Source organism: Oncorhynchus tshawytscha, linkage group LG01, assembly GCF_018296145.1.
Source record: "Oncorhynchus tshawytscha isolate Ot180627B linkage group LG01, Otsh_v2.0, whole genome shotgun sequence".
Lineage (NCBI taxonomy): Eukaryota > Metazoa > Chordata > Actinopteri > Salmoniformes > Salmonidae > Oncorhynchus > Oncorhynchus tshawytscha.
The window spans coordinates 65,720,270-65,743,422 of NC_056429.1; the positions used below are offsets into that span (position 1 = coordinate 65,720,270).

Here is a 23,153-nt window from a genome sequence, read left to right on the forward strand (position 1 = left end):
CTGTAAATTGATGTGGCTCTCTGCAAAATCACCGGATGTTTTGGAAGCAAAACATTACTGAACATAACACGTCAATGTAAACTGAGATCTTTTTACATAAATATGAACTTTATCGAACAAAACATACATGTATTGTGTAACAAGAAGTCCTATGAGTGTCATCTGATGAAGATCATCAAAAGTGATGAATTTTATCTCTATTTCTGCTTTTTGTGGCTCCTCTCTTTGGCTGGAAAAATGGCTGTGTTTTTCTGTGACTAGGAGCTAACCTAATATAATTGCTTGGTGTGCTTTCGTCGTAAAGCCTTTTTGAAATTGGACACTGTGGTGGCATTAACAACAAGTATATCTTTAAAATGGTGTAAAATACTTGTATGTTTGAAGAATTTTAATTTTGAGATTTCTGTTGTTTGAATTTGGCGCCCTGCACTTTCACTGGATGTTGTCGTATCTATCCCGTTAGCAGGATTTCAGCCGTAAGAAGTGTTTAAGAAAGGAATGTGATATGTGATTTTAGGAGCCATGACAGAATTTATCTTCTATAAACTGTGCACAGTAAGTAGCCAAGCACCCGAGTGAGGTCAGAGAGTGTGTCAGGCTGATGGAACCGTCCCCTTCGGCCAGAGTGCATAAAAGGCTTGGTAGAAGAGATTAACATTAGACCAGAAAGACATGAGGTGGTAGCTACACGGTTGAAATGGTTGGAACTTTGAATCTCAACATGAGGTGAAGAAGATAAACTAACCTCCAGGACTAGACCAGAACATCACCAGGCTGCAGCTGCATGTTTAAAGTGGTTCAAACTCTGACTATTGACACGAAGTGAAGAGAGGAGAAAACTCACCTTTCGGCGACAATCACTGGTAAGACTGACCAGCTGTCCTAAGTCAAATATCTAGAAAATCGAATCTAAGGGGGACCGTCCTAATACTCTTCAAATCATCCTACTGTACTTCTCTTCTCAAATCACTGTAGCTTACTACGCTCATCACCAATGGGAACCGTCGACACGGCTGGCTAGCTATCTTCCAGATTGAACAACAGTAGAAGACGGGAAAGGGTAGATGCCTTTCGGACACTCAGAGCCATACACGCTTGCCGCTGAAAGGCCAACAACCTTCCTAAGGAGGGCTGGTTGCGACAGAGATGAATGTTGAACAAAGGCCTTCACACGTAACGTTAAATACATTCATGATTTATTACTTCAAATGCGAGGCGGTTCATGTGCAAGGTATATGATTACTGTTAGAATAGTTTAAAAATGTATCAACGATATGTGTCCCTTTTTCTCCCCCCCCAATCCCCCCGCCCCCTTGTGTAACAAGCCGCCATATGTTGTCAGTCCGTTAGGTACTTTTTTCTCATGTATTAAGTGTATGTTTATTCTGTGTTATTATTTTAGCAGATGCATGAGGTTATGACTGTTCAGAATGATGATATGATAAGAGGTTATGATTTAATATGTTGACAGTTTTATGGATGTGAAAGGTAAAGTCCTGTAGTGTTTAATTCGGGAAATGGTAACTCTTTTAACAACCGTTTCGTGGTGCTCTAAATTCCTAATGAGTTAATTGTGTAATAATTAAGTATAGTTAGTTGATTCGATAAATAACAGTCATCAGATTAATGAAAGTAAAGTCACAACAATCTTCAAGGTTGATAAGGTAAGCAAATGCATGTATTATTCTCATAAATGTAGCCCATACATTCATTCTTTGAAATGAATTATATACTTCATGGCTTTAAACTAGTAGATAGCTCATCTTGATCAAGTATTGTTCCTTCTCTCTTTCTAGAATGAGTCAGTTACAAGGCAAAGATACAGATTTGAGGCCTTCAATCAAATTAAGGACAGAGAAATATGTGTGCACCAGACAGGTCAAGTCGTCTTGCATGCATGGCTTTTTTGGTTATTAAGGTTGGGCTATGGATAATTATCCTGCCACCAGCATGTGAAGTCCACCAGAATACTTGGAAGTATTCTATTTCTATTTCTAGTGCAACTGAGTGACTGACGAGTGGAACAACATAACACAATATTAAGTCATAAGGGGTGAGGCATTGGGTGCGGATACGGTGGGAACCGATGTGAATCTGAGCAAGTGTGATGTCATTCATGTTTCATTAATGTTTGTGGATATGTTTGTAAATGTTAAGTTGTCTATTGTTTTTGTCAATGTATGTTTTTGTTTGTCAAAATAACTCCAACTAAAATAATATTACAAAAAATATATACTGAACAAAAATATAAACGCAACACGTAAAGTGTTGGTCCAACGTTTCATGAGGTGAAATAAAAGATCCCAGAAATATTATTTCCCTCAAATTCTGTGCACTAATTTGTTTACATCATTGTTAGGGAGCATTTCTCCTTGGCCAAGATAATCCATCCACCTGACAGGTGTGGCATTTCAAGAAGCTGATTAAACAGTATGATCATTAAACTGGTGCACCTTGTGCTGGGGACAGTAAAAGGCAAATCTGTGCAGTTTTGTCACACAACAAAATGCCACAGATGTAGCAAGTTTTGAAGGAGCGTGCAATTTACACTCTACCACTAGGAATGTCCACCAGAGTTGTTGCCAGAGATTTTAATGATCATTTCCAACATTGTTTCAGAGAATTTGTCAGTACGTACAACCAGCCTCACAACCACAGACCACGTGTAACCACGCCAACACCGAACCTACACATCCGGCTTCTTCACTTGCGGGATCGTCTGAGATCAGCCACCTGGACAGCTGATGAAACTGAGGTGTATTTATGTCTGTAATAAAGCTGGGCCTGGCTCCCCAGTGGGTGGGCCTATGTCTGCGCCACCTGCCCAGTAACCACCCTTCGCCTTGATGACAGCTTTGCACACTCTTGGCATTCCCTCAACCAGCTTCACGAGGTAGTCAACTGGAATGCATTTCAAATAACAAGTGTGCCTTGTTAAAAGTTCATTTGTGAATTTTCATTCCTTAATGAGTTTGAGCCAATCAGTTGTGTTGTGACAAGGTGTGGAGGGGGGGTAAACAGAAGACAAGATATTTGGTACAATACCAAGACCATATTACAGCACGAACAGCTCAAATAAGCAAAGAGAAATGACAGAACTTTGATATTTTCTTCAGTGCAGTTGCAAAAACCATCAAGCCCTATGATGAAACTGGCTCTCATGAGGGCCGCCACAGGAATGGAAGACCCAGAGTTACCTCTGCTGCAGAGGATAAGTTCATTATCACTGTGTGAATCAGGCCTTCATGGTCAAATTTCCGCAAAGAAACCACAACTAAAGGACATCAATAATAAGAAGAGACTTGCTTGGGCCAAGAAACATGAGCAATGGACATTAGACCGGTGGAAATCCGTCCTTTGGTCTGATGAGTACAAATTTGAGATGAACGGATAATCTCCACATTTCCCACCGTAAAGCATGGAGGAGGAGGTGTTATGGTGTGGGGGTGCTTTGCTGGTGACACTGTCTTTGATTTATTTATAATTCAAGGCACACTGAACCAGCTACCACAGCAACAATTGTAGGATATGTATACACACACTCATACACACTCAACCCCTTTCCCCCGCAAACAACCATAAACTTAGATGCTCAACAATCATTCCATCCCAGAGCTCAACTCAAGGAAGGAGTTGATTAATGAATGCATACAGTTGCAGCTGTATGAGAAAGCATGCCAAATTTAGCAAAAACGGGCAAACATGGGGAGATTTGATTAACCATTGTCAAGTACTAGGTGATGGAGATCAGATTACACCCCCTTCCCCTGAAACACCCACACGCTGGTCACATGTTGTGACCATATACCCAAGCATCTATGTGCAGTCAGACATTTGATGATTTTGTGCCACCAGGGCCACAATAATGTGTACCCTCTCTGAATGTGTGACCCCCTCCCCACGGGATACTGCAGCTAGTGTTGCCATTACTGCCTGGGTGGGGGCACCCCACCGGAATCCCCACCGGCTGGGTACAAGGTCGTCAAGGTTCACATTAGCAGCTTTGAGAATTTACTTGTATATTATGCTCTCCCCTCAGGGGGCTTTGGTTTTGTAGAACCAACCTTGCCAGGCAGGCTCGGAATCTTGAGGGGACATTGCTGCTTTAGTACGTCTCCGACCACATTCATCTTTCTGATTTGGCTGCGTATAGGCTACTTACAGTAAGCACATAAAACATTTAAGGACTTCTCCTTAGTGTATGGGTTGCTCAGGTGTGTGTCTAGGGTATAGGGTTGGGGACCATTGCATCATGATAGGACAGTAAATAAATAAACTATATTCATAATTTATTTTAAATGTATATCCCATATCTGCACAAAATTGAAAGCTCTCTCTCACAACCCCTGCTCAGAAACACACATGGACTCTGTGATTTGCAACCCCTATCGTTTTTCACTCACTTAACTAGATCACGGTCTTCAAGGACAAAACTTTGCTTCGCCAGCCCAGAGAGGAGCAGGGCCAAGATCTTCTCTCTGAAATGCAGGTTTAGTTTGAAATGACCCTGCTGGTGGGGTCTCAGATGCTCATTTATTTATAGCCTGAAACAATTAAGTTATTCACTAAACATTCTTCTCTCCAGATACACAAGGTGACATTGCTTTAAGACTTCTGCCAGTGATCCTCCCAACATCAGTCTACAAAAAGGCAGGAAGATATTCCTACCCAGCTTCAATGAGACCAGACAGTCCTTCATTGACCTGCAGCCTGTAAGTTTAAATAGTGGATAGGCATTGGGAGATTGATGGGGAAATTAAATGGCATTTTGTAAATCTTGAATGAAAGGAACAGCATTCCAAAATCTGTTACGCATAACAGAACACGCCAAGACATAAGCTATGTTTCCATCCAATTTGAGACAGATTTTAATGCAAATATTTAAAAATCTGCATATTATAATATGTGCGTTTCCAGCATACAGACTCTTTGCGGATAAAAGGCTGTGCATGATGACGTTTTGCAAATACAAATAACTTTCGCCGTTATATTCTCATGTACCGGAAAAAATTCAAATTAGTTCAATCGCATGTTCAACTCTACTGATAGTTTCGTCACAAATTGTTGCATTATATACAGGGTGCCTGCGGATCCTTAAAAGGTCTTAAATGAATTTCTAAATTATCTAAATTAACTTCTCTGGGATATGTGGGACGCTAGCTAACAGCCAGTGAAAGGGCGCCAAATTCAAACAGAAATCCCATAATTAAAATTCCTCAAACATACAAGTATTATACACCATATTAAAGATAAACTTCTTGTTAATCCAACCACAGTGTCTGATTTCAAAAAGGTTTCACGGCGAAAGCACACCTTGCGATTATGTTAGGTCAGCGCCTCGTCACAGAAAACCACACAGCCATTTTCCAAAGAAGGAGAGGTGTCACAAAAGACAGAAATAGCGTTAAAATTAATAACTAACCTTTGATGATCTTTACCGGATGGCACTCCCAGGACCCCATGTTAGACAATAAATGTGTGTTTTGTTCGATAAAATTCATCTTTATGTCCAAAAACCTAATTTGAAATTGGTGCGTTATGTTCAGAAATGCATTGTCTATAACAAACATCCGGTGAAAGTGCAGAGAGCCACATCAAATTACAGAAATACTCCTCATAAACATTGATCTAAGATACAAGTACATACAATTATAGATAAACTTCTTCTTAATGCAACCGCTGTATCAGATTTCAAAAAAAACTTTATGGTAAAAGCACACCATGTAATTATGTTAGGTCAGCAGCTAGCCACAGAATAACATAGCCATTTTTCAACCAATCAGAGGTGTCACAAAACTCAGAAATAGCATTATAAATATTCACTTACCTTTGATGATTGTCATCGGAATGCATTCCCAGGAATCCCAGTTCCACAATAAATGTTTGTTTTGTTCGATAAAGTCCTCCTTTCTGTTCGCGCGTTTAGTTCACAAATCCAAATTCACAAGGCGCAGGCACTTAGTCCAGACGAAAGTCAAAAGAGTTCTATTACAGTTCATAGAAACATGTCAAACGATGTATATAATCAATCTTTAGGATGTTTTTATCATAAATCTTCAATAATATTCCAACCGGACAATTCCTTTGTCTTTAGAAATGAAAGGGAATGCAGCTCGCTCTCACGGCCGCGAGCCTGACTTAGCTCATGGCATTCTGCCAGACACCTGGTTCAAACAGCTCTTATTCGCTCCCCTTTCATAGTAGAAGCCTGAAACAAGGTTCTAAATACTGTTGACATCTAGTGGAAGCCTTAGGAAGTGCAATATGACCCCATAGACACTGTATATTCGATAGGCAATGACTTGAAAACCTACAAACCTCAGATTTCCAACTTCCTGGTTGGATTTTTTCTCAGGTTTTTGCCTGCCATGTGAGTTCTGTTATACTCACAGACATCAGGCAAACAGTTTTATAAACTTCAGAGTGTTTTCTATGCAAATCTATGAATATGCATATTCTAGCTTCTGGGCCTGAGTAGCAGGCAGGTTACTCTGGGTACCTTATTCATCCAAGCTACTCAATACTGCCCCCTAGTCCCAAAGAAGTTAAAGGTCTTAATAAAAATCTTACATTTTCTACAACACATTTTTCAAAGGTCTTAAAAAAAGTAGACTGGGAGATGGACTGCTTTTTATTACGTTCCGATTTACTTCAATGGAACGCAATTTAAGCTTGAGTTATGCACAGAGTGGAACCACACTTAGTAACTTTCCCGCAGCTGTCAGAAGTCAGCGAGACACTCCTGACTGTTGGCTGCTTTTCTTTCATGCTGCTGGTGCGTTCGTCTGTTAGCTAGCAAATATTGGCTACGGTGAAGTGGTAATGAAGGTAGACTCTAAACTATGCTAGACAGTTAATTTTAGTCTGCAGCTACCATCGGAAAGTGCAAATTCAACCAGAATTGGTTGGAGAACAGCAACTTTACTTCGTGGTTGAAATCACTTGGCACTATGGGAATTAAAGCTGTAGAATCCCACATGCAGTGTGAAAAACACCAAACCGCTGTGAAAAGCCGCCAACGCCCGGAATTTCTCAGTTCTGTTCAGTCGTCTCCGCCACAGTACCACAGATGACAGTCCCAATTACAGCCAGACACATTAGCACTAAAACAATCTTGTTGCAGGGAACAGCAGCATCACGCAATCTCTCGAACAATGTTTGGCTCTACGCCCACACTAAAAGCAGAGGTGCTATGGAGTCTAAACTCCAGAGGCGTCAGTCCTATATTGCCAATGAGCAATTTGGAGAGGTCTTTCAGGCGATGTTCCCCAACAAAAGCCTCAACCAAAGGACAAAAAGTTAAAAACTGGACCTGCATGTATGCTATTGGGAGGGAGATTGCATTCAGTCAACGTACCTGGGGTCACAGTTCATGGGGCATGCAACAGCTCAGGATTTACTACATTTCAAAGTAAATAATCAATCAATTAATATTTAATTATTGTTAATGTTATTTATATTATTTATTAACAAATGTTAGTTAATGTCACAGGTGCGTTCACAATATTTTGCTCATTAGCTAATTATGGAAATGTATTAGGATCTATTCAACAGAAGCATAGGGAAATCTACAGAAGATGCCATTTAATAGCATTAGGCTATTCCATATCTTTTGTTGCCTCATTTTGGTCAGTAGACTTGGAATGTTATACAGTAGGGATGCACGATATATCGGTGGACATGTCAGAATCGTCCGATATTAGCTAAAAATGCCAACATCGACATCGGCCCGGTGTCTAGTTTAACGCCGATGTACAAAACTGATGTCAAAGCTGACGTGCATACATATATAATGTAGGTACATGACGTAATGATGCCATACAATTTTGTGCTACCCGTGCAACATAGCATTCCTAACCTAGCCCACAGTGTCAGCTGTGTGGATCGAGCAGTCAACAAGTCAAGCAGTCATTTGAAAGAGTAAGAACATTTCAGTGAGACAACTCAAAGGCGAAATCCATTAACGCCAAGATAATGGAATTCATTGCCCTTGACAAGCAACCATTCCTTGTTATGGGTGATGTTGGCTTTCGCCGACTGGTCGAGCACCGGTACACACTACCAAGTGCGCCATTTTTCATATGTTGCCCTACCGGAGTAACACAGTAATAGCGTCACTGCTATTAGCTTCACAACTAACATTTGGACCAGCAATATCAGCCTCATGAGCATGCTGAGTCTCACAGTGGGTCGTTGAGGATTTCATACTGAGAAAAGTCATATTGCTCATGAATGTGCTGGTTGAATGTGCATGGCATTTGATAACATGTCTGAAAACTTGGAAACATGAACTTGGAAACCTGAACACACTAGCTAGCTCCATTCAAACAACTGACTCGAGAAATAATCTCCTCAACTGCGCCTGCAGCAGACGTGATACCCTCTGTCATGGCATTGAAATGCCTGCTCAACAAAACTGCCGACACAGGCTGTGAATAAGCGATTCGGTGGCATTCTCTCTTTACTGTGTCGCCACCATGCTCGATGCTATGTACAAGGACCGCTACATCGATGCAGACAAGAAACAGGGTTTACGTGAAATGTTACAGACACAGCTGGATAAGTTGGAAATGGACACAGTGACAGTGCACCCCCGAGGAAGAGAGACCACGGACAGACAGAGATGAAACTTCACTGCTTGACATGTATGAGGAAATCCTGGTTGACAATGAAACGACTGAACAAATGAACAACGAAACAGCACAGCAAGTAAGTGAAAGAAATAGGTTTTTATTATGTTTTACTGGTAATGGGGACTTACGTAAATGCCAACAAAATAACTTTTTGGTCAGTGTGGAGTGTGTGTGACCTTTATTTAACTAGGCAAGTCAGTTAAGAACAAGTTCTTATTTACAATGATGGCCTACCCCAGCCAAACCCGGATGACTCTGGGCCAATTGTGTGCCGCCGTATGGGACTCCCAATCACGGCGCGGATGTGATACGGCCTGGATTCGAACCAGGGACCGTAGTGATGCCTCTTGCACTGAGAGGCAGTGCCTTAGTTAACACACACACATGGACACAGTGGTCAATTTAACTGTACTAGAATGCTTAAAAGGCCGCAAATATGTTTAATATCGGTTATCAGTATCGTTGTCACGTATACTCCCTCTCCAGCCTCTAGGTCATCAGGCTGCTGATTATCCCACACACCTGTCACCATCGTCAAGCGCACCAGTGCCTGATGACACTCACCTGGACTGCATCATCTCCTTGACTTTCTTCCCTATATCTGTCACTCCCCTTGGTTCTTTCCTTGGGTGTTATTGACTCTGTTTCATGTCAGTGCGTTGGTTGTGTTTCGTGTTTATTGTTTATTTATTTAAACACTCACTCCCTGTCCTTGCTTCCCGACTCTCAGCACACTCGTTATAGAATAACACCTCACCTAAGGGAAGCATAAGGGAGTGTTTTTTTGTGTCAGTGTAAATGATGTCGGGTCCGGGAGCCGCTACAGGCTCTCATGCCTCAGCCAGATCGTCAGGTTCCCGCGCCTCAGCCGACGTGACGGGTTCCCGCGCCTCAGCCGACGTGACGGATTCCCATGCCTCAGCCGACGTGATGGGTTCCGGCGCCTCAGCCGACGTGATGGGTTCCGGCGCCTCAGCCGACGTGACGGGTTCCCACGCCTCCGCAGGGGTGACAGGTTCGCTCCGCCCCTAATCCCCAGGTTCATCCCCTTTGCTGGCATCCTGTGGCAGGAGCCGTGCGTCGGGGAGGGGTTACTGTCACGTATACTCTCCCTTCGGCCTCTAGATCATCAGGCTGCTGATTATCCCGCACACCTGTCACCATCGTCAAGCACCCCAGTGCCTCATGACACTCACTTGGACTCCATAACCTCCTTGATTATCTTCCCTATATCTGTCACTCCCCTTGGTTCTTTCTTTGTTCTTTCCTCCGGTGTTATTGACTCTGTTTCATGTCGGTGCGTTGTTTGTGTTTTGTTCATTTATTAAAACACTCACTCCCTGTACTTGCTTCCCGACTCTCAGCGCAGTTGTTACAATCGTTTTCTTTTTTGGCAAGGAAAATATCAGACATTGGCATCAGCCAAAAATGTCATACCCGTGCATCACTATTATACAGTACCTGTCAAAAGTTTGGACACACCTACTAATTCCAGGGTTTTTCTTTATTTTTTACTATTTTCTACATTGTAGAATAATAGTGAAGACATCAAAACTATAGAATCGTGTAGTGACCAAAAAGTGTTAAATAAATCAAAATATATTTGAGATTCTTCCAAGTAGCCACCATTTGCCTTGACAGCTTTGCACAATCTTGGCATTCTCGCAACCAGCTTCATGAGGTAGTCACCTGGAATGCATTTCAATTAACAGGTGTACCTTGTTAAAAGTTCATTTGTGGAATTTCTTGCCTTAACTTCTTTGGGGTAGAAGGCAGTATTCAGAAGTTTGGATAACTGAGGTACCCAAAGTAATCTACCTGTTACTCAGGCCCAGAAGCTAGGATATGCATATAATTGGTAGTATTAGATAGAAAACACTCAAGTTTCTAAAACTGTTAAAAAAATGTCTGTGAGTATTACAGAACTGATATGTCAGGCAAAAACACGAGGAATATCCATCCAGAATTTTTTTGTTTGTTGTTGAGCTCACCACTGATTATAATGGCTGTCTATGGGAATATAAAAGGAATACCTCCTAGATTGCAGTTCCTAGGGTTTCCACTAGATGTCAACAGTCTTTAGAAAGAGTTTCAGGCTTGTTTTTTGAAAATCACATTTTGGCTGTAGTGTTGTGGTGCACGTGGATGAGAGCGCGCACTTCGTTATTTATCTCCGGTAATGAACATACTATCCTCTGTCTTAAATTGTATTGTTTATTTACATATTAGGGTACCTGAGGATTGATTAGAAATGTTGTTTGACTTGTTTGGATGAAGTTTATTGGTAACGTTTGGGATTCATTTATATGCATTTTGAATGAGGGAAACAGGTGGATTGCTGAGTCAAGCGTGCCAACTAAACTGACTTTTTGGGGATATAAAGGACTTTATCGAACAAAAGGACCATGTGTGATGTAGCTGGGACTCTTTGGATTGCAAACAGAGGAAGATCTTCAAAGGTAAGTGATTTATTTTATCACTATTTCTGACTTTTGTGACGCCTCTACTTGGTTGGAAAATGTATGTAATGCTTTTGTATGCGGGGCGCTGTCCTCAGATAATCGCATGGTGTGCTTTCGCTGTAAAGCTATTTTGAAATCTGACAAAGTGGCTGGATTAACAAGCTTTTAAACGATGTAAGACACTTGTATTTTCATGAATGTTTCATATTAAGAATATTGTATTTAGAATTTTGCGCTCTGCAATTTCACCGGATGTTGGCCAGGTGGGACCCTAGCCCAAAGAGGGTTAATGCATTTGAGCCAATCAGTTGTGTTGTGACAAGGTTTGTGGTATATATGGCAAGAACAGCTCAAAAAGCAAAGAGAAATGACAGTCCATCATTAAGACATGAAGGTAAATCAATCTGGGACATTTCAAGTCATTTGAAAGTTTCTTCAAGTGCAGTCACAAAAACCATCAAGTGTTATGATGAAACAGGCTCTCATGACCACCGCCACAGGAAAGGAAGACCCAGAGTTACCTCTGCTGCAGAGGATCAGTTCATTCGAGTTAACTTCACCTCAGATTGCAGCCCAAATACATACTTCAAAGTTCAAGTAACAGACACATCTGAAAATCACCTGTTCAGAGGAGACTGCGTGAATTAGGCCTTCATGAAGATTTACCACTACTAAAGGACACCAATAATATGAAGAAGAGACTTGCTTGGGCCAAGAAACACACACAATGGACAGTAAACTGGTGGAAATCTGTCCTTTGGTCTGATGAGTTACAATTTGAGATTTTTGGTTGTAACCGCCGTGTCTTTGTGAGATGCAGAGTAGGTGAACGGATGATCTCCACGTGTGGTCCCCACCGTGAAGCATTTAGGACGTGCTGTGGGGGTGTTTTGCTGGTGATGCTGATTTATTTCGAATTCAAGGCACACTTAACCAGCATGGCTACCACAGCATTCTGCAGCGATACGCCATCCCATCTGGTTTGGGCTTAGTGGGACTATCATTTGTTTTTCAACAGGACAATGACCCAAAACATCTCCAGGCTATGTACGGGCTATTTGACCAAGAAGGGCCCTGGTCTACCCAATCGACCGACCTCAACCCAATTGAGATGGTTTGGGATGAGCTGGACCGCAGAGTGAAGAATAAGCAGTCAGCAAATGCTCAGCATATGTGGGAACTGCTTCAAGATAGTTGGAAAAGCATTCCTAAATGATAGTTATCTATATGCTGCCTGCATCCTCACTATTGTATTAAGTTATTTAGCACCTTCTATCCATTATCACTCTGTCAAGAACTGCAGAGAAAATCCAATGTAGGAGAGCCTACTGTCCTAGAGTTTAGGAGGAACTGCATGAAGGGTATTTCAAACATCCTAAAGAAAGTGCAGGAGAAGAGCCCCCTGAAATACCCCACCGGGAGACAGATGGCGGGTTTGGACCCCACTCTCATGTATTCTGACCCAGACTGGAACCATGGAAGGATGAGCAGTCTTGTCCAGAAAATTCTGGAAAATGTTTTGTTCCCGATTATTACCAAATGTATACACAATTATAACTTATATAAGTGAAAGAAGCCTATCTGATGTAATATAATGACTCATTTTCACTTATTTCCTTTAATCTGTTTGGTTTCAGGTGACGTGATTACCCAACCGTTTGGGAACTTCCTATCCCGAGGCCAAAAGTGAGCACTTCCTCTCTTTCCGGCCCACATAGACGAGGCTGGATGTGTTCCAGCATGGCTTCCCATGGGCAAGCAACCACCGAGAGGCATCTCCATCAAGAAGGAGGTGGAAACCTGTAACATCCAGGAAGGCCCAGTCATCGCCCAGAGACTGGTGTGTGATTATGTCATTGGGGGTGTCAAGGTCCCACTCACCAAGGAGCTGCTGACCTCTGCTGGATCAGCAAGGTCAAAATACAGAGCACACCTGGACCAGGAGAAGAGGAAGAATGAAAGTGCTCTACAAGGTCAGAAGAAAAAGGCTGCAGAGGACCACAGATTTTTTAAGTAACCTTTATTTATCTAGGCAAGTCAATTAAGAACAATTCTCATTTTCAATGACAGCCTACCAGGGAACAGGGGGTTAACAGCCTTGTTCAGGGGCAGAACAACAACAGATGTTTACCTTGTCAGCTTGAGGATTCGATTCAGCAACCTTTCAGTTACTGGCCCAACACTCTAACCACTAGGTTACCTGCCACCCCAAAGATGAGATGGAAAATAATAACTCTGCTGAAGGTATCTGACAGCCTGGAGAAGAATGCGGACAAATTTGCAGAGCAAGCAGAGTGCAAATCCGGCACCTTGATGGATCAGCTCATCACCAAGTCCAACACTCTCAGGAGGAGATAATGTGTGAATTAGACAGAGTTGGAGAGTAAGGCCACAGAACTAAGACACATGCCATGATAAAAGAGAGAACGAGGAGGGCAAGTCAGTGAGGCCCTATGTTTTTTCCCTTAATTTTGAGTGTTGTTGAAATAACAGTTGTCCCAAGACTGGTCAGTAGTGAATTGGCACCAGCAATTGTTTATGTTCGTTTTATATGCAGCTAACATTGCACTGTTGGTTATAGTGTAACATGGTACATTAAATGTTTCCATGCTAATAAACACATTTGGACATAATGTCCCTAAACTTAAGTAATTGATGTCCTTCAGTACTTTTTGCAGAGGTTTTTTTTGTCACGAAATTGGTCCGCCATCTCCAAAGTACACTCAAAAAGGCAATAGTTCTGAACTGGACTTGATTTCATTTTTGTTTTAATTTGTTTTAATTATTAACATTTTGTTAATTATCTTTTAAACTTCCATTGGTTAATTTGAATTCTCTTCGATTATAATCACAGCCGTATACATTCCCCCCCAAGCAGACACATCGATGGCTCTGAACGAACTTTATTTGACTCTTTGCAAACTGGAATCCATATATCCGGAGGCTGCATTCATTGTAGCTGGGGATTTTAACAAGGCTAATCTGAAAACAAGACTCCCTAAATTTTATCAGCATATCGATTGCGCAACCAGGGCTGGAAAAACCTTGGATCATTGCTATTCCAACTTCCGCGACGCATATAAGCCCCTGCCCCGCTCTCCTTTCAGGAAAGCTGACCACGACTCCATTTTGTTGATCCCTGCCTACAGACAGAAACTAAAACAAGAAGCTCCCGCGCTGAGGTCTGTTCAACGCTGGTCCGACCAATCTGATTCCACACTCCAAGACTGCTTCCATCATGTGGACTGGGATATGTTTTGTATTGCATCAGACAACAACATTGACGAATACGCTGATTCGGTGAGCGAGTTCATTAGAACGTGCGTTGAAGATGTCGTTCCCATAGCAACGATTAAAACATTCCCAAACCAGAAACCGTGGATTGATGGCAGCATTCGCGTGAAACTGGGAACACCCCCCCTATCCCCATCGATGGAACAGTAGTGGAGAGGGTAGTAAGTTTTAAGTTCCTCGGCGTACACATCACAGACAAACTGAATTGGTCCACCCACACAGACAGCATCGTGAAGAAGGCGCAGCAACGCCTCTTCAACCTCAGGAGGCTGAAGAAATCCGGCTTGTCACCAAAAGCACTCACAAACTTCTACAGATGCACAATCGAGAGCAGGGCTGTATCACCGCCTGGTATGGCAACTGCTCCGCCCACAACCGTAAGGCTCTCCAGAGGGTAGTGAGGTCTGCACAACGCATCACCGGGGGCAAACTACCTGCCCTCCAGGACACCTACACCACCCGATGTCACAGGAAGGCCATAAAGATCATCAAGGACAACAACCCCCCGAGCCACTGCCTGTTCACCCCGCTATTTATTTTTTTTCCCTTTATTTTACTAGGCAAGTCAGTTAAGAACAAATTCTTATTTTCAATGACAGCCTAGGAACAGTGGGTTAACTGCCTGCCTTGTCAGCTCAGGGATTTGAACTTGCAACCTTCCGGTTACTAGTCCAACGCTCTAACCACTAGGCTACCCTGCCGCCCCATCCAGAAGGCGAGGTCAGTACAGGTGCATCAAAGCTGGGACCGAGAGACTGAAAAACAGCTTCTATCTCAAGGCCATCAGACTATTAAACAGCCACCACTAACATTGAGTGGCTGCTGCCAACACACTGACTCAACTCCAGCCACTTTAATAATGGGAATTGATGGGAAATTATGTAAAATATATCACTAGCCACTTTAAACAATGCTACCTAATATAATGTTTACATTCCCTACATTATTCATCTCATATGTATACGTATATACTGTACTCTATATCATCTACTGCATCCTTATGTAATACATGTATCACTAGCCACTTTAACTATGCCACTTTGTTTACATACTCATCTCATATGTATATACTGCACTCAATACCATCTACTGTATCTTACCTATGCCGCTCTGTACCATCACTCATTCATATATCTTTATGTACATATTCTTTATCCCCTTACGCTTGTGTCTATAAGGTAGTAGTTTTGGAATTGTTAGCTAGATTACTTGTTGGTTATTACTGCATTGTCGGAACTAGAAGCACAAGCATTTCGCTACACTCGCATTAACATCTGCTAACCATGTGTATGTGACAAATAAAATTTGATTTGATTTATCTATTGCTCAGTAATCACTTGGCTCATGTATATAATTATGTAGTTGTCCCTTTAAACATCCGAAGGTGTTTAAAGTGTTCACATTTCTCTCAAGTAAATGTTGTAGCTACATAAAAGATTCAACACAAAAAACACAACAAAGTGCATATGCAAAGTCCTCATTCTGTCACTCAAACATATTCCAGTGTCTGCCTGCCAGCTGAAAATCTTTCACATTAGATTTATTAACTACAAAAAGTAAGACATTTTAATTTGATTTATTTCCAGGTGAAGCTAGTTGAGAGAATGCCAAGAGATTGCAAAGCTGTCATCAAGGCAAAGGGTGGCTACTTTGAAGAATCTCAAATATATTTTGATTTGTTTAACACTTTTTTTGGTTACATGATTCTATATGTGATTTTTCATAGTTTTGATGTCTTCACTATTATACTACAATGTAGAAAATAGTAAAAATAGAGAAAAACCCTGGAATGAGTAGGTGTGTCCATACTTTTGATTGATACTGTATGTACAGTACATAGCTTCCTCAATTACCTCATACCCCTGTACATCGACTTGGTACTGGTACTCCCTGTATATACTGTAGCTATGTTATTTTGACTCGTTATTGTTACTCTTTATTCATTTTGTATTTATTCCTCGTGTCACTATTTCAATGTTGTTGTTTTTTTATATTGATCTCTGCATTAGTCCCAAGCCACCCCCTGTACTCGGACTTGGAACTACTCCCCTATGGGCGCAGGTATAGGGCACCCCTCAGCAGGAAAAACAGAACTAGACAATAATTTGTGCCAGGTGTGAAATCCCTCCTAAAAAACTTGGGCTAATGTTCCTATTGACTCAGTAAGGCCAGCAGGCTAGTCTTTAAAAAAAGAATGTTTTATTGGTAGGTAACTGTTATGAAAGTTATATTATCAATTTTGTTTTGTATTTAAACGCCACTTTAAATGTGTACATGACACTGCAACAAAACTTCCCCATGGGGCAATAAAGTAAGTAAGTAAGTAAGTATTGTTGGAAAATTACCTGTAAGTAAGTATTTCAGTGTTAGTTTACAAAGCATGTGACAAATAACATTTCTTTTGATTTGCTCCTTTGAGACCCCTCTTTTAAAGTCACTGATATCTCTTCTTCTGGCCATGGTAGCCAAAATAATGGCCAACTGGGAATTTATATACATGACAATAAGCAAGATGGGATGTTAATTGCTTAATTAACTCAGGAACCACACCTGTGTGGAAGCAGCTGCTTTCAACATACTTTGCATCCCTCATTTACACAAGAATTTCCTTTATTTTGGCAGTTACCCGTGTGTATGGAAATACCCTCAAATAAAAGGTGACATTCTGTACTTAAATCCTCCAGCATCCTCAACATGCTGGAGTATAGAGCCATGTTTAAAATATGTAGCTTCACTGTCCAAATAAATCTGGAGGAGAGTTTATGTGTGTCTCAATTAACACATTATTGAACAGCAGCTATTACTAAATAGAGGGCATTTCATTTTAACCGAATGCTGAGCAACACTGAATAAGAATGAACAGAACAGCTCATCCATTCATCCTGTGGCTGTGCTATTAATTTAGTCATCTCGGCCCCGGAGTGCTTTACTGTTCCAGGAACCCCACTCACATTACATCAACTGTTCTATTTGTATACTCTGGGGAAAGTCACTAGTGACATACTTAAGTGATAATGCCCGAGAAGCCGGTGTTTGGAGGATATATTGGCACGGGTGTTGTTAGGCCTGAGATGAAGTCGAGGGCTGCCAAACCGTGCCAATATATTCTCCAAACACCACCTTTGAGGGCATTATCACTTTGTTTCAACGGGTTACCAACATATTCAAATAATGATTGACAGATGGTCATTAAAAACATTATTATGATGAATTAATTCATACTATTTCATCCTTCCAGAAGATATAGTCCCGAAACAAATCTAGGGTTGCTACCCAAGCCGGCTGGTTGTTCGTTCTATTTGTTCGGTTGCCAGAGATGCGACCCAGTCGTTTAGTCTTTTTGTTCTGTATCTATGGACGCGACTTAGTTGTTCATTCAAAATGTTCCATTGCCATTCTGGCTGGCAATGTTCTTATCCCTTTCTAGCCAACTACGGCTAACTTACAGTCACGTCAAACAGTGCAGACAGAATAACAACAGTAGCTGCATTTGTTTTCTAGTGACATTTATTTGGATACATCCATAACAATGAGCTAATGAGGCACGATTTCACCTGGCATAGAAAATGTGCTCTCTCATTAGGACAGTGTTGTTCAGAGGAGCTAGCCAACAACACAGCTAACACAATGAATTCAAACTGAAGCTGGAAAGACTGCAAACTAGCTGCACATGTTTCGTTTGACATTTTTTCAATTGACATTTCTTTGTATATATCCATAAAAATGATGCCAGCTGATTCATTCATGATTTCGACTGACTGAGAAACACTGCCTGCTTCTCTCTCTCATCCCGACTCCCGACCCCTACACGTGCATTACTATGGGACACTTGGAGATCGAATTTGAATATTGAAACAATGTTATAAATGTCGGAGAGCCAGACAACAAAGTTTATACAAATCTCCGCTGTTGAAAACTAAATGTTATTCTGAAAGAAATGTGAGATAATGTCTCGATGCTTGTTATAGTGGAGATCAAGTTTATAACTTGATCTCAGCCTGCCTAGGCTGGTGAAACAGTGGATTGCGCAGTCAGATGGAACAAAGTACATAGGCATTTTAACGTCATAGATTTAGCAGGTGGTAACTTGTGGAATAGACACCGGCTGGAATGCGCTTTCAACCAATCAGCATTCAGGATTAGACCCACCTGTTGTATAATGAATAATATCAACTAAGAGACACCCTGGCCGATTCCAGATCATATCTGTTGTTTGCAGTCCTGCAAAGGGAATAAGCATACCACTTTTTTACAAGGTGTTATAGAGAACAAGCCACATTTATAAGGCTATCTAGCCTTTCCAATTTCCATAAGCATTGTTTTTAGCTTTGAGTTTTTGTTACTCAGCCTTAGGTTCTCTTTTCAGAACTCTGGACAGTTCCCTGCAACATTATTCTGTCTACTCTCTGGTTTACGTAAATTAGTTTTCAGAACCAACGACGGCTCTCAAGTCAGTCAGAATCCAAAAGTCCTTATTACCTGGCATTACCATTTTAATATACACTGAGTATACAAAACATTAAGAACACCTGCTCTTTCTATGACATCGACTGACTAGGTGGGTCCAGGTGAAAGCTATGATCCCTTATTGATGTCACTTGTTAAAGCCACTTCAATCAGAGTAGATGACGGGGAGTAGACAGGTTAAAGGACTTTTAAGCCTTGAGACAAGTGAGACATGGATGTGTATGTGTGCCATTCAGAGGGTGAATGGGGTAAGACAATCGAAGTGCCCTTGAACAGGGTATGGTAGTAGGTGCCATGTGCACCGGTTTGTGTCAAGAACTGCAGCGCTGCTGGATTTTTCAACCTCAACAGCTTCCCTTGTATATCAAGAATGGTCCACCATGCAACTCAAGGTGTTCCTAATGTTTGGTATACTCCATGTATTAGCACAAAAGCTTTAGTTAAATCAAGACTTTTACCTGAAAAAACACTTGGAATCTTGGACAAAAAACTTTTCACAGTGCGGATAGGAATTCCATTCTTCTCATCCTGCATGCGTGCTATTACGTCCTCCATCTGGAAGAAATGAGAGAAGACATTATTTAAGATAACATAGGATTATTATTGTCTGGAGGAGAGACTGAGGAAAGAGGCTGAAGTGAGGGAGTGGTGGTGTCTTACTGAGTTCTGAATGGCCTCTGTGACACAGATCTGAGTTGGATATTTGCAGCAGAGACCCTTCTCTTATCAATGTCAGTCTATGTTATTGGATTAGTGCTAATCTTACAGCAAAGTTTCTGCCTAATGTTTCCCCATCCCGCGTGTCTTAAAACAAACAGGACAGAACTAAATGTCACATCTCAGGTACATTTAAAATCACACCTTTTGAGCTAAAACCTAAAAGAAATGTGACATCAAATCAAAGTTTATTTGTCATGTGCGCCGAATACAACAGGTGTAGACCTTACAGTGAAATGTTTACTTACAGGCTCTAATCAACAGTGCAATTTGTAAGTTAAAAAAAGGTATTAGATAAGTAAAGAAATAAAAACAGTTAAAAAAGACAGTGAAAAATAACAGTAGCGAGGCAATATACAGCACCGGTTAGTCGAGCTGATTGAGGTAGTATGTACATGTAGGCATAGTTAATGTGACTATGCATATATGATAAACAGAGATTAGCAGTAGCGTAAAAGAGGGGTTGGCGGGTGGTGGGTGGTGGGACACAATGCAGATAGTCCGGGTAGCCAATGTGCAGCGGCACCGGTTGGTCGGGCTAATTGAGGTAGTATGTACATTAATATATAGTTAAAGTGACTACACATAAATTATAAACAGAGAGTAGCAGCAGAGTAAAAGAGGGGTTGGGAGGGAGGCACACAATGCAAATAGTCCAGGTAGCCATTTGATTACCTGTTCAGGAGTCTTATGGCTTGGGGGTAAAAACTGTTGAGAAGCCTTTTGGTCCTAGACTTGGCACTCCGGTACCACTTGCCATGCGATAAAAGAGAGAACAGTCTATGACTGGGGGTGGCTGGGGTCTTTGACAATTTTTATGGCCTTCCTCTGACACCGCCTGATTGTAGAGGTCCTGGATGGCAGGCAGCTTAGCCCCAGTGATGTACTGGGCCATACGCACTACCCTCTGTAGTGACTTGCGGTCGGAGGCCGAGCAGTTGCCGTACCAGGCAGTGATGCAACCAGTCAGGATGCTCTCGATGATGCATCTGTAGAACCTTTTGAGGATCTGAGGACCCATGCCAAATCTTTTTAGTTTCCTGAGGTAGAATAGGCTTTGTCGTGCCCTCTTCACGACTGTCTTGGTGTGTTTGGACATGACAACCTGGCTCAAAACAGACATGCCACAGAAAGACAGATCTGCATTACAACTCTCCAGGACAGGAGCACTGCTCTGCACCATGGCTCAGCTGCCCTGGCAGATGGCCCTATTTCCAGGAACAGACAGGACGGAGTGGAGCAGAGCGTGGCCCGTATTTGTCTGCCTTCACGGATGGATGCCAAGAGATATCTCAAACCAGCCCTGTGGCATGAATAAATACATGCTAACAATGTGACACACACACAATGCAAGGCCTGCTGCTCTCTTTCTGCAACATAGACTACAATGCACTGCCCATATACTGTATCATATTGGATAGTAATTGGGAACCATTAAGGTTTATTGGTTAGTGTTGGTTACAAAAGCTCATTTTCTATCCTCGTAGAATGCATTTTGCTAATCTGACTGGCTTCCCTGTGCCTCATCAACTTTCGCCCTAAGTCTGTACAATATCTTGACAACTACATTTTCTTCTGGCAGCTGTGCTCTGGAAGGGATTGTGTAGGCACCATAAAACTGTTTTCTATGGTAATTTGCAAAAATGCTGTGGCTGTACTCTTATCCTGAGTACCTGAAGTTGCCATGTAAGTCTCAGTTACCGTTACCTAAGCACTGGATCTGTGTACCATAGAGTCTAAAATAGAGGTACTTACTTACTTCAAAATGTTGTTCAATCATCAGATCTGTTGTATTTCATTTAAGATCTTAAATGAAGGTCAGGATTTTATTTTTTTGTTCTAATGGACTATTTGGATGTCCTAAGAATTTGCTGACGAGAACACGTAATTATTTGTAAATGCTAGATACAGTACCATAGCAATTTAGGATGTACCAATGTATCAACTGAAATATATTGAATATGGAACAGTGGAGAGCAGACTCCACTGTAATCAATAATAATCAACTATAGATAAGTAAACAATTCCAAAAAATTTAAATCAATTAAATATTTGTAGAAAATGGGACCAGCATCTTACAAAAAGAGTTTGCCCTATTTCAAGTACACTGAAGCCAAAACCTATCGAGTAATTGGTTTGTAATGGACTGATAGAACACAGACATAGAACATAAAGAGCTGTAGGCAGTGTATGGGGTTACAGAGATGCCTATCTAACGTGAGATCAGATTTATAAATATGTATATATGTATGTCCTCCCCACTTAACAGGTGAAATTGGTGCCAGACAGAGGATTGAGAGCCGTGCTGGACAGCTCTCATTAGATCATTTTGAGCAGTCTAACAAAGCACTGTCACTATGACAAACAGATATCCTTAGGTCAAAGACAGCCACTTCCAGTATTCACATTGCCAATAGGTCAGCCATAGCTAAATGACAGCTGGCAGATTGACATCACATTGGCTGACACTTTTTAGAACTTAGTTACGTAATTCACTGAGCTAACCAGCAGGATAACAGAGTGATGATAGATACTTCACACTGTCTCTCCCTCCCACTCAGTGTAAAATGCCTTCAGCCTAAATATTTTGGATTTAAGATATTCATGCATGTACATGTCATGAAGAAGAAGTGTTTGTCTCTTAAACAGACTATAACTAGACCCTGCTGCCTTCTACAGCAGAGGGTATGTTTTCTGAACAGTGGTTTATTAAATATTGTAACGTCTGCTTCCAACTCACACCCTCAAACACGTAGAACCCATGAACACAGCTCACTTTCCAGCCCACTTTCCAGATCACACTCTCAAACACCTAGATCCCCTGAACGCAGCTCACTCTCCAGATCCCAATCACCTGAATTCTAATATCCTGTTCACACACCTGTGTTATTATCACACACTATTTAGTTAAGTTCTTTGCACCCGATCACTGTGAGGCATTGTTTGTTTTGTACCACATGTCTTTCAGAGCTCTGATTTACTCCTCCCGTGTATGATAGTTTTTTCCTGCCTCACTAACGGCGCCTTTTGCCTATTCCCTGCCTGTACTTAATCAGATTTCCTGTTATCTACCTATTGCCTGATCTTCCGGACTACGTTACTAGCCTTTTCCCTGTCTGTACTGTTGCCCTTTTGGACCCCCTGTGTATGACCTTCTGCTTGCCCCTGAACCCAGCTACCTGCCTCCTCCTATGGTCCTCTTCAAATAACACCTGCTGCGTCCTGTGCTTGAAACCAGCTCTCTGTCTCCCCGTGTGTTCATTACAGAATACCTCACCAAAAATGACAGATGGATTCAGCGGAGCTGCAGCTACGTCTGGCCCGACAGGAGGAACGTATCGATGAACTCTGCGACCTCCTTCGCCAGACCATTCCTGCTTCACCGATATCGAGTGCCGCAGCCTCCTCTCGTTCATCTCCCCCCATATCCATGCCTAATAAATACGACGGCTCCCCATGAAAATATCAAGGATTTCTCATGCAGTGTAACCTTGACCATCACCCCGCTGACTTCACCTCTGACAAACACAGGGTGGACTTCGTCATCTCCATACTCACAGGCAAAGCTCTGGATTGGGTC

At 41.7% G+C, this 23,153-nt stretch overlaps 1 protein-coding gene across 1 annotated transcript in view; it reads right to left on the reverse strand.

Moving 5' to 3' along the window:
* rgs7a (regulator of G protein signaling 7a) overlaps window positions 1–23,153 on the reverse strand; it is a 119,977-nt gene that overhangs the window by 34,376 nt on the left and 62,448 nt on the right. Inside the window, exon 3 of the mRNA XM_024428014.2 lies at window positions 19,315–19,411. Coding sequence (XP_024283782.1) covers window positions 19,315–19,411 — 97 coding nt within the window. The remainder of the gene's footprint in view (window positions 1–19,314; window positions 19,412–23,153) is intronic.